This window comes from Rattus norvegicus, chromosome 3 (genome assembly GCF_036323735.1).
Source record: "Rattus norvegicus strain BN/NHsdMcwi chromosome 3, GRCr8, whole genome shotgun sequence".
Classification (NCBI taxonomy): Eukaryota; Metazoa; Chordata; class Mammalia; order Rodentia; family Muridae; genus Rattus; species Rattus norvegicus.
In genome coordinates, this window is record NC_086021.1 from 75,466,150 (window position 1) to 75,482,003 (window position 15,854).

A 15,854-nucleotide genomic window follows, 5' to 3' on the forward strand; every position below is an offset into this window, starting at 1 on the left:
CATTCACAGTCCAGAGAGAAGTGTAAGGCCTCTAGCACTCACCAGGAAGGCAGATGTGACAACAGTCACTCTGGCATCTGAAAGTGATTTTGGAGCCTCCCAGGGAGGAGGGCAGCATGGGGTCTCTCCTGGAGGCCCAGGACAGATGGTACCAGGAAGCATCCGAGCACAGGAGCAGAGTGTCCCAGAATCATGGCCTAGGATCCAAGGGCTGGGTAGACATGAGCACACACACCCCAGATCACTGCTCAGGGTCTGTCCGGCCTGGAGCTTCAGAGGCCTGTGAGTTCCCCAGGGCCCCAGCCTCCATAGGCTGGGACAGGTTGGAGGATGAAGCAGAGTCCTTGACACAGGAGAAACCCTACACTCTCCCGGCTCCTCCTCTGCTTGTTAATGGTATCCAGTGCTCGCCCATACAGATATGGTCTTCATTAGATTCCACAGGCCAAGGGGGTGGTGTGGTGGGGTGAAGAAAGTAACCCTTGGCATTCTCTGTGCTCCCCACCTCTATGCCTTTAGACTTGGATTTTTCTTCTCCAAGATAGATACAGCAATTTCAATGTTTCTTTCCTCTTAAAATTCTGTACGCAGTCTCTCCCACTCTATCAGCTAGGTTTGGAAAGCAGCCAGTTGGCTGAAGACCCCCTGAACCAGTATCTGACCCCAGCTTCTTCTCAGCGCCAAGTAAAGTTTCAGTTAGAAGGAACCCCTACCAATCTCTAGTCCATGTGCCAACTTAGGTGCCAGTGGTTTGAAATGTCTGTTGGCTTTTCTTAGAGAAGAATGGAGCATGTTAAAAAGCAAAAAGAAATACATAAAATTAATTTCAATCATATTTTTAATTCATAGATGAAAAATTATTTAAAATATAATCAGCATAAAATGATAATTTACCTTTGGTAGGGCACATCTCAGCTAAGGCCAGACACATTTTACGTGCTCAGTGACCGCTGTGTGACTGGCATGGCTGTGGAGAATTATTGCCCTGCCACAGACGCACCTCAGACTTGCTCCCAGAAAGAAATGCAGACAGGTCAGGATCGCAGCAGTTCTCCAGAAGAAAATGCCAGGTGATAGGACAGAATGGTGCTGTGGATCCTCTTCTTTCTAAATGTATTTATGTTTTAAATTATATATGCATGTCTATGAGAGTATACCATGTGTGGGCAGGTGCCTCTAGAGGTCAGAAGGAGGGTGTCAAATCCCCTGGAGCTGGACTCACAGGTAGTTATGAACTGTCCGTTGTGGGTGCTGGGGATTAAACACTAAAAGACCAGCAAATGCCTTTAACCACTGAGTTGTTTTATAGGACCCTTGTTTTGTTTGTTTGTCATATATATGTGTGTGTGTATATACATATATATGATTTATATATAATATATTTATATGTATGATATATATTTAATATACTGATTTCCAACCATCTCCCAATGTGTTACAGAAATTACTGTTTTACAGAGTTCCAGAAAAGTGTAACATTCCTATGGCTTTCTTCCCACATAGACATGTCTAGGATCTCCAGTATGAAATGGGGCTTTTCAAAGCTTCATGAAATAAAGGAATTACGAGATCTGAAGGAATTCAAGATGAATGAATGAAGGGAGTGTGTGTGCCTGTGTGTGCCTCTGCGTGGTATGTGTGCACACTCATGTATGTGCATATATGTTCTCCGTGTATGCAGGTACACATGCATGTGCATGTGCTGGAATGGATGCATGTGTGTTCCTGTATGTGAAAGCCAGAGGTCAACATTGAGCATCTTTCTCAATCTCAATGGCTTCCCCACGTTTGTTTAGTTGGATGGTTCTGAGTTTTAAGAAAAGGTTTCTCTGTGTAACCCAGGCTGTCCTGCCTCTTCCTCCCTAGTGTATGCCGCCATGCCTTGCTTCCTCCTTAGTTTTTGAGACAGTGTCTTTCCCTGAACTTTGACCTTACTACCAATTCAGCTAGAATGGTCCCTTCAGAAGCTGCGGGACCTTTCTTGCCCCCAGTTCTCCGGTGTTGGGATCATAGGCGTATACCGGCTCACTGGCTTTTTATGCGGGTCCCCTTTAGGGACTGATCTGTCTTGCCAGCTCCAAGTAAGAGATTTTCATAATCAAAAAATGTGTAGAATGTTGATTATGAAAGTCCCACAGCCATCTTTACTACAGAAATACCTAGATGGATCTTATGGGTTGTAAGATATTTTTGTTGAAAGCATTTAAAGGGTAGAAGCTCTGTGGGTCCCTCTGAGGCACTGCGGACCTCCAGCCTTTCTTCCCTGCCTTCCTCATCTAGGACCCTCTGCCAGTATGGAGCTGTAATCCATCTTCCAGAGTTCCTCTGGAGTTCCTAGTACTAGAGAGGTTTCCAATGCTGCCCCATCATAGGAGAGAAACAAACAAACAACAAACAAAACCAAACAAAACCCCTAAAACGAAGCTCAGTGTGGTGGCACACACCTTTGAACCCAGTACTCAGGAGGCAGAGGCAAGAGGAGCTCTATGAGTTCAAGGCCAACCAGGTCTATAGAGCAAGTTCTATGACCAACATGGCTGCACAGAGAAACCCTGTCTTTAAAAAACAACAACAAAAACACAAACAAACAAAACAAAACCTAAAACCAAGCAACCAACCAGACATAAGGAAAACCTAAAACAAGTATTAATAATGAGTTACAAAAAGGGCCCTGATACTAGAAAACTTAGTATCATAAGCCAGCTTCACCCGTCCACTCTCTTATGAATATTCTCTGTCTTGCTCTGAAATCTATTAGGAAAGCACCTTTGTATTTAAGTGGTGGTTCAATGTAGGGTTATTTTATTTATTTAATGGTTCTGTCAACCATTAAATAGCACCTCTGATTTTTAAAATGGTCAGAAATATATGAAAAAGTTATTTCCATCTTTCTCTGCCAGTAGTCTCAAAGAAAAATGTTCCTGCTTAAAATGTAAGACTCCTCTTTTATTTTCCTATTTATTTCATATTTTCATAGCTTGCACTGGAGAAAAGGTCCCATGGCCCTATAGTTTATTAATATATTCCACTATAAAATCTCTTTACAGTGTGGCTTTCAGCTCACTTCCCCCCACCTTCCTAAAAGCTAACCTTAGGCTCCTTAAAGATGGTAAACCAGAAACAAAGCCATTAGAATTTTATTCTCTGTACTTAGATACGGATCAAAACTTCATGCTTCTCCTACCCCCCCTCAGGAATCTGGGTCGTGTGCATAGAATCTGTATTCTTTCCCTTCAGAACCCAAGACCATCTTCTCACAGTCTGGTCCATATGTTAGATACATATAAAGTTAATCATTTTGCTTTGGTGCCAGTGTGTGCAAAGCAAAGCTGTAAACCCCAGCTGTGCGGAGTAACAAAGTAACAATTATGAACTCTACTGGCTTGCATATGTGAGACTTTCCTAAATGAAATTAAATGTTGCTCAGCTGAACTGGAGGATAGGAGGATGGGCGAGAGGACCACTGAGATTTTAAGATCCAGTATTAGTAGAATGGCTTCTCTTCTTCACATCCCACGGGGGTAGTTCAAATTATAAAGAAACCAGATGAACTATTTCCCAGTTGATAAGGTTTAGCTCAACCATGCCAACTGATTTCTGGGTAATCATTGGGATCTGCATTTGGCTGATCTGACTTGGTCTGGAAGTGGCCCACCCCTAATTCAGATCATCTATGGGGTGCGATCAGTTCCAACAACTCCATCAGCCATTCAGTGGTTTGCCTATAATATCAAAATACTGGATACAACCAGGGTTGAATTGAAATGGGGGGAGCTGTCTGGTAATTGCTGCTCAGGGCTCTGACCTTGAGCAGGAAGCGTTAGCACCTTTTGTCTTGGTTTCCTTCTTTGTGGACTGACGAGCTGCACTGTGGTCTCGTCGTATTAAATAATTAATTTTAGACCCTTAGCCTCATATCTACAAGATAGTAAATACTCAGTAAATATTAGTAGTTAAGTGGAGGAAAATAATCTGATTTCCAGTTATTTCCTTATTCCCCAGAAATTTTAAAGCAAAGTGGCGTTAAACAATACTATAAATTCTGTGTGTGGTTGGTAGTTTATGATTTCTAGCTTTTAAAAGGTATATCTTCAAAAGACAAATGGAAAGAATAATGTAAGCCCTCGACCCTTAAGTCCTCAATTCATTTAATCCTTATTTCCTAATTAATTGTCCAGCCCAACATTAATGACCCCAAGCAATAGGGAAAAAAATGGATCTTCCATCAAACTCTACTCAGCCGGAAGCTTTAATTGATAGCGTTTTCATCACTCTCAGAGTGTAAGACGGAGAAATGATGACGTAGCCACATTTAGCTTCAACCAACACTTGACCAACCAGAACCCCAGAGGTCTCCCGCGGCTGCCATCGATCTCTGTGCTGCCAACGACACTTGCATGCACCTCTGCTGTAATTTCAACTCCGTTAACTATAAACTGAACAGGACCACGTTCTTCCCCAGGCACAGCAAACATCTGTCCAGCTCTCCAGATGATAAAATCCCGGGAGTAAAGGCATGCAACTGGCTCAGGCCTTCTTCACAAGTGGCAGGTCTGAGACAAGCCCCAGGCAGTTTGACCCTGGACGTCACATTTTTAACCACAGCCTCTCTGCAATGCAAGCATCGCACAGCCCAAGCAAAGGATCTGTAATACAAAAAGAGGATGGCAGGACCAGAGACCAGCAAAGAGCTCAAGACATTCGGAAGGAAGAGAGATGAGCTGTGGGCTCTGAGGTCTTAGAGGGCCTCGTAAATAAAATTCAGCGCTATACAATTCATTCCTGCGTGCATTCATACACGTTTACTGTTCGTTATGAGACAGGCATATAGAGCTAAACGCTGGGTATAGAACAAAAGCCAATGCTTGCCCTAAATGCTTGTCTTAGAAGCCAAGGGGAGTCAGAGGCACCATGTTTTAGTGAGCTGCCTGGGCAGTTTTCAATGTGCCATCACTAAGGAATGTTTTTGGCTTTGATGACATGTGTGTTGGTGCTTTGTCTGCATGTGTATCTGTACGAGGTTGCCGGATCCCCTGGAACTGGAGCTACAGACAGTTGTGAGCTGCCATGTGGGTACTGCGAGTTGAACCCAGATCATCTGGGACAGCAGACAGTGCTCTGAACTGTCGAGCCATCTCTCCAGCCCTAATTTATAAGTGTTATACCAGGTACTGAAAAAATTCAAATTAATGGAGAGGAACAGAAATAAAAACCTAGTGGTTGTTTCTAAAAGACATCTAAAAGAAATGGAATCATTTATGCATCCCTAGAGATTAATATTAGTATAAGGTAGCGTATCTGCCTTGACCCAAGAGGACTTGGAGTGTATTGACAAGCTTTAGTTAGCATTGAATTACAATGCTTGTCAGGTAGACAATCTCTGCTGGCCTTTGTTCTCTGTAGCTGCTGCCTCACCTTCCTCCTCTTCCTTCTCCTCCTCTTCCTCTCCTCCTTAATTGTACCCTCAGTAATTAATTACATCCTAAGTTTATAGAAGTGAGAATAACTTGGACATTATTAAATGACAGATCTATTTCGAGCTGTCTGGGACATCAGAGAAAGCTTGGGTTTGGGTTCCTTTAAGCCCATAGTCTAGAGTTATGAATTATACAAAAATCCTTTAAAATGTCAGACAATTAAAAGACAATACAGGGGCTGGAGTGATGGTTAAATGCACTTGGTGAGGACCTACCTGGGTTTGGTTCCCAGCACCGAAATGATGGCTCACACCATGCAGAGCTCCAGTTTGAAGGGATCTGATGTCCTCTTCTGACCCTCTGAGAACACCACCAGGTGTGCATATGGTGAACCCCCTTTCGAGCAGCCTAAACATTGATACACATAAAATAAATAAATCTGAAGAGAAATGTTATGTTAAAGCGGTACAAAACCAGGAAAGCTGTTTTTTAGGGTTCTGAATTTTTCACAGGTATCATAAAGGTAAAGTTGTATGGTCAGATTAGTGAGTGTGGTATCTGGGTATTTCCAGTTCATCCGTCCACTGCTGTGCACGTTTGGTGAATGTGTGCCAGACTGGGGTCACTGTGGTATGTGCATGGAAGTCAGGGGGCGGCTCTTATGAACCCAGACTCTCCCGCCCCTTGTGGTGAGGCAGCCTCTCCCACCTCTGCCATGCTATAACCTGCAAGCTACATGGCCTCGGAGATTCCAGATGGCTCTTCTGTCTCCACCTCCCATCTTGCCGCAGGAGTTTATACCTTTCTTTCAGTTGAGCAGATGTACGACAGGCTGGTTTCTTACTTCTTCTCTATTCCTTTACTCCACAGAATGATGACTTTTCTTTCCAAATAATCATCCAGTCTCCTTTCATGAGAGATTTAGCAGTGTCTAAACTTGTCCACCCACTCTGCCTATTTATTGATATCAACACCTAAAATCATAGATAAATGCCAGGGGAGAAAGAAAAAAAAAAACACCAAGGACAAAAATCTAATGGTGTACATTCTCTGTGCCTTGGGCTCCTTTTATCCAAATTCTGTGGCTATTTTAAATTTCCTTCATGTATCCAATCTACAACTAGTCCTTGTTACAGATTTAGATGGTTATAGAAAGATGTTCTACGTGCCCTTTAACATATAAAATATTACAATATGTTTCACTCAGCCACTGAATTTAGCTCCTTACATTAGCCACCGAGTTAGAAACTCCAGTGAGTAGATTTGAGTCACTGCAACCCTCACAGAGGCACAGGTCTGCCCTGGTGCCAGCTCCCCACACATTGTCAGAACAAAGGATGGTTCTGGACAGCAAGGAAGGCCAAAGCTTTGGAGGAAGGAAGCCAGGGTCAGAATTAGTTGAGAAATTAAGTTTGAATCTGGTAGGTCTTTCCAAATGAAGCCCTCCATTAGGATTGGGTAAGGATCATCCAATAACAGGCCAGGCAGATGTGGAAGTGGGGTGTGTAGAATGATCTCTCTCTCTCTCTCTCTCTCTCTCTCTCTCTCTCTCTCTCTCTCTCCCTTTGCTGACACTTTCAGTGAAAGAATCGACAGTACCTCCCAGGGAGCATGCACCATTAATTAACTCCCTCAAACAAAGCTGCACCAGAGACAGGACCAGCACAGGCTTTGGTAGGATAGACAGACAGACACAGACAGACAGGAAGGTGTGCTTTTCACTGAGCTGCCAGTGCTCTGCAGCAAGCTCAGATGGCCCGGTGGGCAGCAGAGGGCACTGAAGTCGGCGGAATTGCAGCAACCAGCGACCATGCATTTGGGACAATTCTTATGAGGTAACCGAAGGTTAAAGTCCTCAGAAGGCAGGAAATGACCACCTTTTAAGGTGCCACCTCGGTCTTCAGACCACCCGTCTCTTCCTAACTTAAAGGCTGGAAGCAGGAGAATGAGGTGGGAGCCTGTAGGCCCTTTTCCGGCTCCTGCATAGGATCTCCACTGGATCGCTGCCTCTACTCAAGGATCTCACCCAATCCAGGAAACACTTTGGTAATCGGTTTTCCAGAAGCACAGGAAGAGACTCTGGGCCAGGAGAGATGTCCCGGGTGAAGATGCTGTCCCTGGTGAAGATGCTGTCCCGGGTGAAGATGCTGTCCCGGGTGAAGATGCTGTCCCGGGTGAAGATGCTGTCCGGGGTGAAGATGCTGTCCCGGGTGAAGCACTGAGGATGCTTAACACCTGAAAGCAGTGTGAACACTGTATTTACATATAAATGAAAATGGAAAGATCTCACAGGTTACATTTCTGGAAGGTGTGTGTGGCAGGGCTGGGATCTATTGTTTATTTGTGCTGTAAATCCTTTGAAATGTGTTAAAATGCTTCCCACTCCTTATAAAGCTCCTGCCACCCCTGGATTACGACTTTGATGTCACCAATCCTCCTTCAAAGGGTTCCTTGCAGGCTATTAATCACAGTTTAGCCTCTGAAGATATCACCAGAGAAAACATTTGGACATCTCTGTGCTAGACTTGCTAAAACTTTGAAATCTTGAGCATCTCGCATAAGCACACACTGGCCTTTCCTTTCATTGACAAGTCTTCATTCTGTTGCACAAAATAGCTCTGGAAGTAAAAATGCAAACCGTCTTCACACGCCGGGGTTGGTGAAGCAAGGGCTGAGGGTAAATCGGGAAGGGGAGAGAGTGGGGGTGAGCCACAGGAGTGAGCCTCCTCAGGAGCTGGCCCACACATCTGCCTTTCACTAAGGATGCTAGGATGCTCGCTCCCAGAGGGGGGCAGGGAGATCTCTCATCCTCTGTGCTGTGTTTTAAGTCCTACATGAGTTGTTCACCGTAAATGACAGTAGTGAATCTGATGGTCACTTGTCCATGTGCTTGGGAGCAGAAGCCTTGCAGATTTGGGATTTTCAAAATTTTAGATTTAGGTTTGAGAATATTCGCATCTGCATAATGAGCTGTCTGGGAAATGTGACTAAGTCTAAACACAAGATTTAGGTTCCACATATATGTATGCAAGTACCTGAAGGCAATTTCAACCATATGCATATATGTGTACAGTATTAGTGTACATATATTTATACACACACACACATAAACTCATGGTGCAGGTTATATATATATATATATATATACACTTATGTGCATATATGTTATATACACACACATATATGTCTACACCTCACATACTATATATCAAACACGTTTGATCCCCACATCATACACATATACACATACCACACTCTCCATATAATATATTATACATATAATTATAATATTATATATAATTACCTAACATTATATAATATATACATGTATGTATTATATGTTATACTAAAATTATATATATATATTGTTCTATGCACAAACCTATACTATTATTATACTAGAGATTGAGCCCAGGGCTTTGTACATGCTAAGTGTTGGAGATATGTGTGTGTGTGTGTATATATATATATATACATACATATATACATATATGTATATATATCAGCATCACACATTCTTTATATAAGATATTATTTATAATTACATATATAATACAATATTATTATATATAATTATCTAATATTATATACTATATACATATGCTGTATGTGTGTGTGATATGAGATGCTGGGGATCAAATCCAATTGGTCTTTGAGTTTCACCCAGTCCTACTTTACACCATATATGTAGTGAGTTTTGTGTTATGTAGCTGGGATGTCCATAGCTCAGAGGCAGAGCTAAAGAACTGACTCCCAGCATGAGAGGCCCTGGGCTCAATCCCAGGTATAGTTTTGTGCATGGAGCAAAGTTCAAGGTGGGGTAGGTGGTTCTGCTTGTGGTTCCCAACAGTGCTCAAAGTTTCTGCCTCTTGAAACATTTGGAGTTTGTATTTTTATATGCAGGCACACTCAACTTGTGTCATTAGGTCATACCCATTGTCAAGACCAAAGGCTTTGAAACTTTTCTTATGGGAATTCTATAGTTTCAAGTCTTATATTTAAGTCTTCAATATCCAACCACTCGAATTAACTTTTTAAGCTTTGGTGTGTGTGTGTGTGTGTGTGTGTGTGTGTAGGCACAGCAATACCTTGGTGTGCATGTATGTGGAGGTCTAAGGACAACTTGTGGCCATCAGTTCTTTCCTTCTGCCAATGTGGGACCCAGGGATTGAACTCAGGTTGTCAGACAGCAAACTGAGCCATCTTGCCAGCTGAAAAGCTTTCATTCTTAGGATACCAATCAGAAAACTCAGAAAAACATAAGGACATAAAAAGAAAGATGATCTGTAACTTGGCCTCTCAACTTTCCCTTTAATTTAAGGCTTTCCTTTCTTTTTTGTCTTTTCTGCTCAGGTAATTTGGCACAAACGAGAGCTAGGATCACAGCCTCCTCGAGATCTTTGCCTCCACATTTCAGTGCTGGGAGGGCTAAGGTGAGCGGTTCATTTGTGCCATTGATGGGGCTGAGAGTGGGTGCTAACGCCAGAGCAAGCCACAGGCTTCTCTCCCTCTGCCACTGCCCGTGTAGGCTGCAAAAGTGGCCTGCGGTGTTTGGGAAACAAGGGGAAGTTTAAGCAATTTGAATCATGGAATCCTTACAATCCTGATAGTCAGAAAAAAAAAAGTACCTACCGTAGAGGATGATGACGTCTGCACAGAGTCGATTTCCTGTGAGACGAACGCCACCTTGCAGAAGGTGAGGCCAGACACTATCAGCAAGGAGAAAAAAGCAAAAACAAACAAAACAACAACAACAAAACCCTACCAAACCATCTCCTGTCCTCTAAAAATGAGTTATGAGGTAGCCATGTTAGAAGGCTTCATAAACATCCAACCATAAAGTAGTATCCAGCTGTTTGGCCCTCCTAACTGATGCTTAAACAGGACCGCAAGGAGCACCTGACTGACGTCTGCAGTGGAGACAGCATTCCCCATTTGTCTGTGGTTTGGTTTTCTGTGGCTTTAGCCACCAGTGGTCAATCATGATTCAAATTCAAAAGTATTAAATAAAAAGTCAGGCAAAAAAGTAACTGGTAAGTTTTGCATGTGCTCTTGCCTAAGGACAGCACGAACTCATGCACTCTCTCTCTCTCTCTCTCTCTCTCTCTCTCTGGGCTCTGACGAGATAAGAATCATCCTTTCACGAGGTGAATCCATGTTGTGAGTCTATCCACCCGCTAGTCCTCTAGTAGCCATCTCAGTTGTTGGGTTACCTGTGACAACACAGTGCTCTTTTTTATACCTGATGTTGTCTTTCAAACATGAGATGCTGGCAATTTTTATATGGGGGGAAAACCATAAGCTTCCTAAGACCGTTAGTCCAGTACCATTTAGAGATGATAACTGTGTTATTGTTGCTCGTCTCTTACTGTGCCTCACTCACAAATTAAACTTCCTCATACAAATGTGTGCATAGGAAAAGGAGTCTGACGAAGCCCACGACTTCAGGTATCTCTTCAGTGCATCCTTCAAGGATGAGAATAAAACCATACCCTAACCTGAAACCCAATTACCTTAATGGTGAGGGTAATAAGTAGTTCCCACCTCTGAATTTTCTTACTTTTTATTTATACAACATATTAACTTACTTAATAAAATAAAACAAATTTGATCACATATAATTCCATTGACTATTACCCCAGAGCTGATACAAATGCACATACTCATACTTTCTTGAGAATAAAAGAGTTACTTGCACATAGCAGGACTCTAAAGATTTTATCTAACAATAACTTTTATGCCCATGTTGCTACTATGACCTATTTGAATCCCCTAATGTTGTTTGTTTGTGGCAAGATATCAGAACTATTTACCATGGCTATATGGGCCCATGAGAGAGATGTGTATAAGAGAGTAAATGTGCCTAAGAATTTCTTGATCTTGCATAAGAATGTGGCTTATATTAACTGCAGCTGATTCTCATTATTTGTAAAAACAAAACAAAACAAAACAAAACATGATCTGTAATTTTGTATGTACGATAATGTCACTGCAAACAGCAGTGCTGAACCACTGCCCCCAGAGGGTAACGCACGGTTAGGTTCGAGCAAGAGTCTGGTCAGAGCCAGCCTAACCCTCAGTTTACGTGATTTTGTTTGAAGAGAGACCTAGTCTCACACACACACACACACACACACACACACACACACACACACACACATACACTCTCTCTCTCTCTCATAAATACACTCACAGACAGTAGACACATTCACAGACAGTGGGCACACACACAGACAGTAGACACACTCACAGACAGTAGACACACTCACAGACAGTAGACACACTCACAGACAATAGACACACCCACAGACAGTAGGCACACTCACAGACAGTGGGCACACTCACAGACAGTAGACACACTCACAGACAGTAGACACACTCACAGACAGTAGACACACTCACAGACAGTGGACACACTCACAGACAGTAGACACACTCACAGACAGTGAGCACACTCACAGACAGTAGACACACCCACAGACAGTGGGCACACTCACAGACAGTGGGCACACTCACAGACAGTGGGCACACTCACAGACAGTAGACACACTCACAGACAATAGACACACTCACAGACAGTGGGCACACTCACAGACAGTGGGCACACTCACAGACAGTGGGCACACTCACAGACAGTAGACACACTCACAGACAGTAGACACACTCATAGACAGTGGGCACACTCACAGACAGTGGGCACACTCACAGACAGTAGACACACCCACAGACAGTAGACACACCCACAGACAGTAGACACACCCACAGACAGTAGGCACACTCACAGACAGTGGGCACACTCACAGACAGTGGGTACACTCACAGACAGTAGAAAAACCCACAGACAGTGGGCACACTCACAGACAGTAGACACACTCACAGACAGTGGGCACACTCACAGACAGTGGGCACACTCACAGACAGTAGACACACTCACAGACAGTAGACACACCCACAGACAGTAGACACACCCACAGACAGTAGGCACACCCACAGACAGTGGGCACACTCACAGACAGTGGGCACACTCACAGACAGTAGACACACTCACAGACAGTAGACACACTCACAGACAGTGGACACACTCACAGACAGTGGACACACTCACAGACAGTAGACACACCCACAGACAGTGGGCACACCCACAGACAGTAGACACACTCACAGACAGTAGACACACTCACAGACAGTAGACACACCCACAGACAGTAGACACACCCACAGACAGTAGGCACTCTCACAGACAGTGGGCACACTCACAGACAGTAGACACACTCACAGACAGTAGACACACTCACAGACAGTGGGCACACTCACAGACAGTAGACACACTCACAGACAATAGACACACTCACAGACAGTGGGCACACTCACAGACAGTGGGCACACTCACAGACAGTGGGCACACTCACAGACAGTAGACACACTCACAGACAGTAGACACACTCACAGACAGTAGACACACTCACAGACAGTGGGCACACTCACAGACAGTGGGCACACTCACAGACAGTGGGCACACTCACAGACAGTAGACACACCCACAGACAGTAGACACACCCACAGACAGTAGACACACCCACAGACAGTAGGCACACTCACAGACAGTGGGCACACTCACAGACAGTGGGTACACTCACAGACAGTGGGTACACTCACAGACAGTAGACACACTCACAGACAGTGGGCACACTCACAGACAGTAGACACACTCACAGACAATAGACACACTCACAGACAGTGGGCACACTCACAGACAGTAGACACACTCACAGACAGTGGGCACACTCACAGACAGTAGGCACACTCACAGACAGTAGACACACCCACAGACAGTAGACACACCCACAGACAGTGGGCACACTCACAGACAGTGGGCACACTCACAGACAGTAGACACACAGACAGTGGGCACACTCACAGACAGTGGGCACACACACACGCTCACAGGCACACACATGCTCACATACACATGCAGACACGCACAGCTTACAATTGATCCTGTACAGTGTTTTTATAAAAATCATATTTCACTCACAGCATTCGTGCCACTAAAGTCACAATTTCATTGTAATTCCTGAGGGACGCTTGTTAGCACATACCTGCCCGGGGCTCATCACCCTCTTCTTGTGTTTAGAAACACTATACAGCACTTCAACATTACACTTGGGGGCCCCCAAGACTGAAAACTTACCTATAATGCACATGTAAATGCAAAACCAGAAGCATTTCAGTAGACCTTGAGAGTAGACCCGTGTGTGTGGTAGGAGAGCTGACCCAGAAGGGCTGGCTGTGACTCTGACTCTAATCAGAAAGTTGGGCACCAGCGAACTCCTGTTTTCCTATTATACACATTCTGTGAATGACCAGGAAAAAGCATTGGTGGTCGACATGTGGCTTCAGATAAATTTTAGCAGGCAGGCGACTCGACAACCTGGAATCTGCACATTATGATGGTCTGTAGTATCTCTGTGTTTGGGGGTTTCTTTTCTTTTTTCTTTTTGTACTTATTGGTTTCCACAAAATTCTAAATGAGATCATAACACAAAAAGATTCCCTGTTGTCCAGATCTCTTTTCTTTCTTACACTTGATTTCTAAATTTCGGAGTCCTGCTGAGACCTGTGCTCTGCCCTTCAAACTTACAGTCCAGCCTGGTGCTATCTCCCTCCCTGCTCCATACAGTATTGTTCAGTGCTGTCCACCTGAGAGGCGTGCTGTCCAGTGTGTGGTCTACATTTAAAAGCATATACTCGATCAGTACACAGGACTGGAATTTGCTTGTTCTTTGAAAGCTGATGAGCTGAAAGTTCTGAGTAAGGCATTCAGATTTACAAACAACAACAGTAATAATAAAACAAGCAACACCACACAGACAAGCACGGGGTCCACATCTGTAACCAGCCCTGAACTGTCACCCTAGCCCCAAAGCCACACACAGGGCCAGTTTGCATTCAAGACCGGCCTGTGCTAGTAAGACTTCCTCAAAAAGCGAAGCAAGACGGAAAAGTTATCATTTGAGGTCTGCTTCATCTGAGGGGACACAGGGCCCTGGATGAAGCTGGACTTGGTAGGATGTAAAAAGATTACTGTGTGCTTGTTACCTATCACAAAGCTCCTGGACAGACTTGGGCCATGGGAAATGAGGAACCAGCAGCACAAGGAAACTGTGTCTAATCGGCCAGGCAGAGATACTCAGAGGACAAAATGTAGCAAGCCTTGTTAGTTCGGATCCTTCTTGGTGGCTTGTGCAGCCTCCTTCCTTGTAATGTAAGCTAAGGCATCTGCATACCTTCAAGGGGGTAGGGATGTCAGAGGGAGTGACTTGTCCAGGCTTTATGACATGGTTCATAGAAGAAAAACAAAAGGCTAGAGAGGCCTTCCTGCTTCTGCTGTTTGAACAGATGTGGTGTGTGTGTGTGTGTGTGTGTGTGTGTGTGTGTGTGTGTGTGTGTGTGCATCCTTTAATCCTGGATGCACTAGTTCGCATAGGCTAATACAGAGGCAGGCCACAGAGCCTTCTGAGAGGGGCAGTGCGGTGCTATAGGGCCTTTTCTCCCTAAGAGCTGTCTATATCCATCACTTGATAGGAAAAGTTCCTGACAGAGAGCCTTGTCAGGAAGATGATTAGAGGCACTTAGGTTTTAGGATGCAGATGGTGGGCACTTACCCAGAGGAGGAGAAAATTCTTCAGCTTCTCCTTTACTGCCGAGCTCTGGCTGGTTTGTAGGATTGTTTAGAGTCCCCGTCTTTATGGGAGAGTAAATCCGGTTGACGGATGAGGCAAATCTTTGTGATTATGCCATACTTTCAGACTTCTTCCATTTCGTAAGATATATGAAAGCACACGGAGAGCTGTGCAGAGCGACAAGAAGGAAGGCTCAGAGAACGGATCTGGTTTCAGCCCTAGGCACTGCATACACTGGCTGCGTGACTGGACCACTTATCTAAAAGTCTATGAGCGTTAACTTTTCCATATGCATAGTGGAATAAAAACTGTCCTTGCACCAGAGTGTCATTTTGACAATTCTGTGACAGCGTGGGGAGAGTGAGCCCATGTATCATGTATACTTGGTATTTGCTTTGAGTTTTGGCAGCCATCTAAGATTCTGTGATGGAGTCTACAAGAGTATGGAAGCCTGCTCAGTAGTAGGGGACCAGAGTCTGTGACCCAAGGAGGTACGTTACACATGAGGACTCTGAGCTAGCACCACACACAAGGAATCACACAGGATAGCCATGTCAGCAGAAAGAGAGCTCACACAGCTCCTGCTCACTTACGTTATTGAAGTTCTTAAAGTGGAGATGATCCCAGTGGGGGCGCTTTTCACTTCTTGGTAAACTGTAGCACCAAGGATGTAGGCAGTGGACTACAGACAGGTGATAGCATTCCCACAGCATGGGTAATGAAGAACAGACTTTCACTCTGCAACTTTGTGGAA

General features: G+C 44.2%; 1 protein-coding gene and 1 long non-coding RNA gene across 2 annotated transcripts in view; one reads left to right on the forward strand and one right to left on the reverse strand.

Moving 5' to 3' along the window:
- Positions 1-15,854, forward strand: part of Myo3b (myosin IIIB) — a 408,256-nt gene that overhangs the window by 238,133 nt on the left and 154,269 nt on the right. Inside the window, exon 24 of the mRNA NM_001393777.1 lies at positions 9,771-9,850. Coding sequence (NP_001380706.1) covers positions 9,771-9,850 — 80 coding nt within the window. The remainder of the gene's footprint in view (positions 1-9,770; positions 9,851-15,854) is intronic.
- On the reverse strand, positions 4,236-10,953 carry LOC134486378 (uncharacterized). Its single transcript, XR_010065216.1, has 4 exons — positions 10,050-10,953; positions 7,444-7,652; positions 5,693-6,324; positions 4,236-4,646 (listed from the first exon to the last, which is right to left on the reverse strand). It is a non-coding gene; the product is annotated as an uncharacterized LOC134486378 (long non-coding RNA).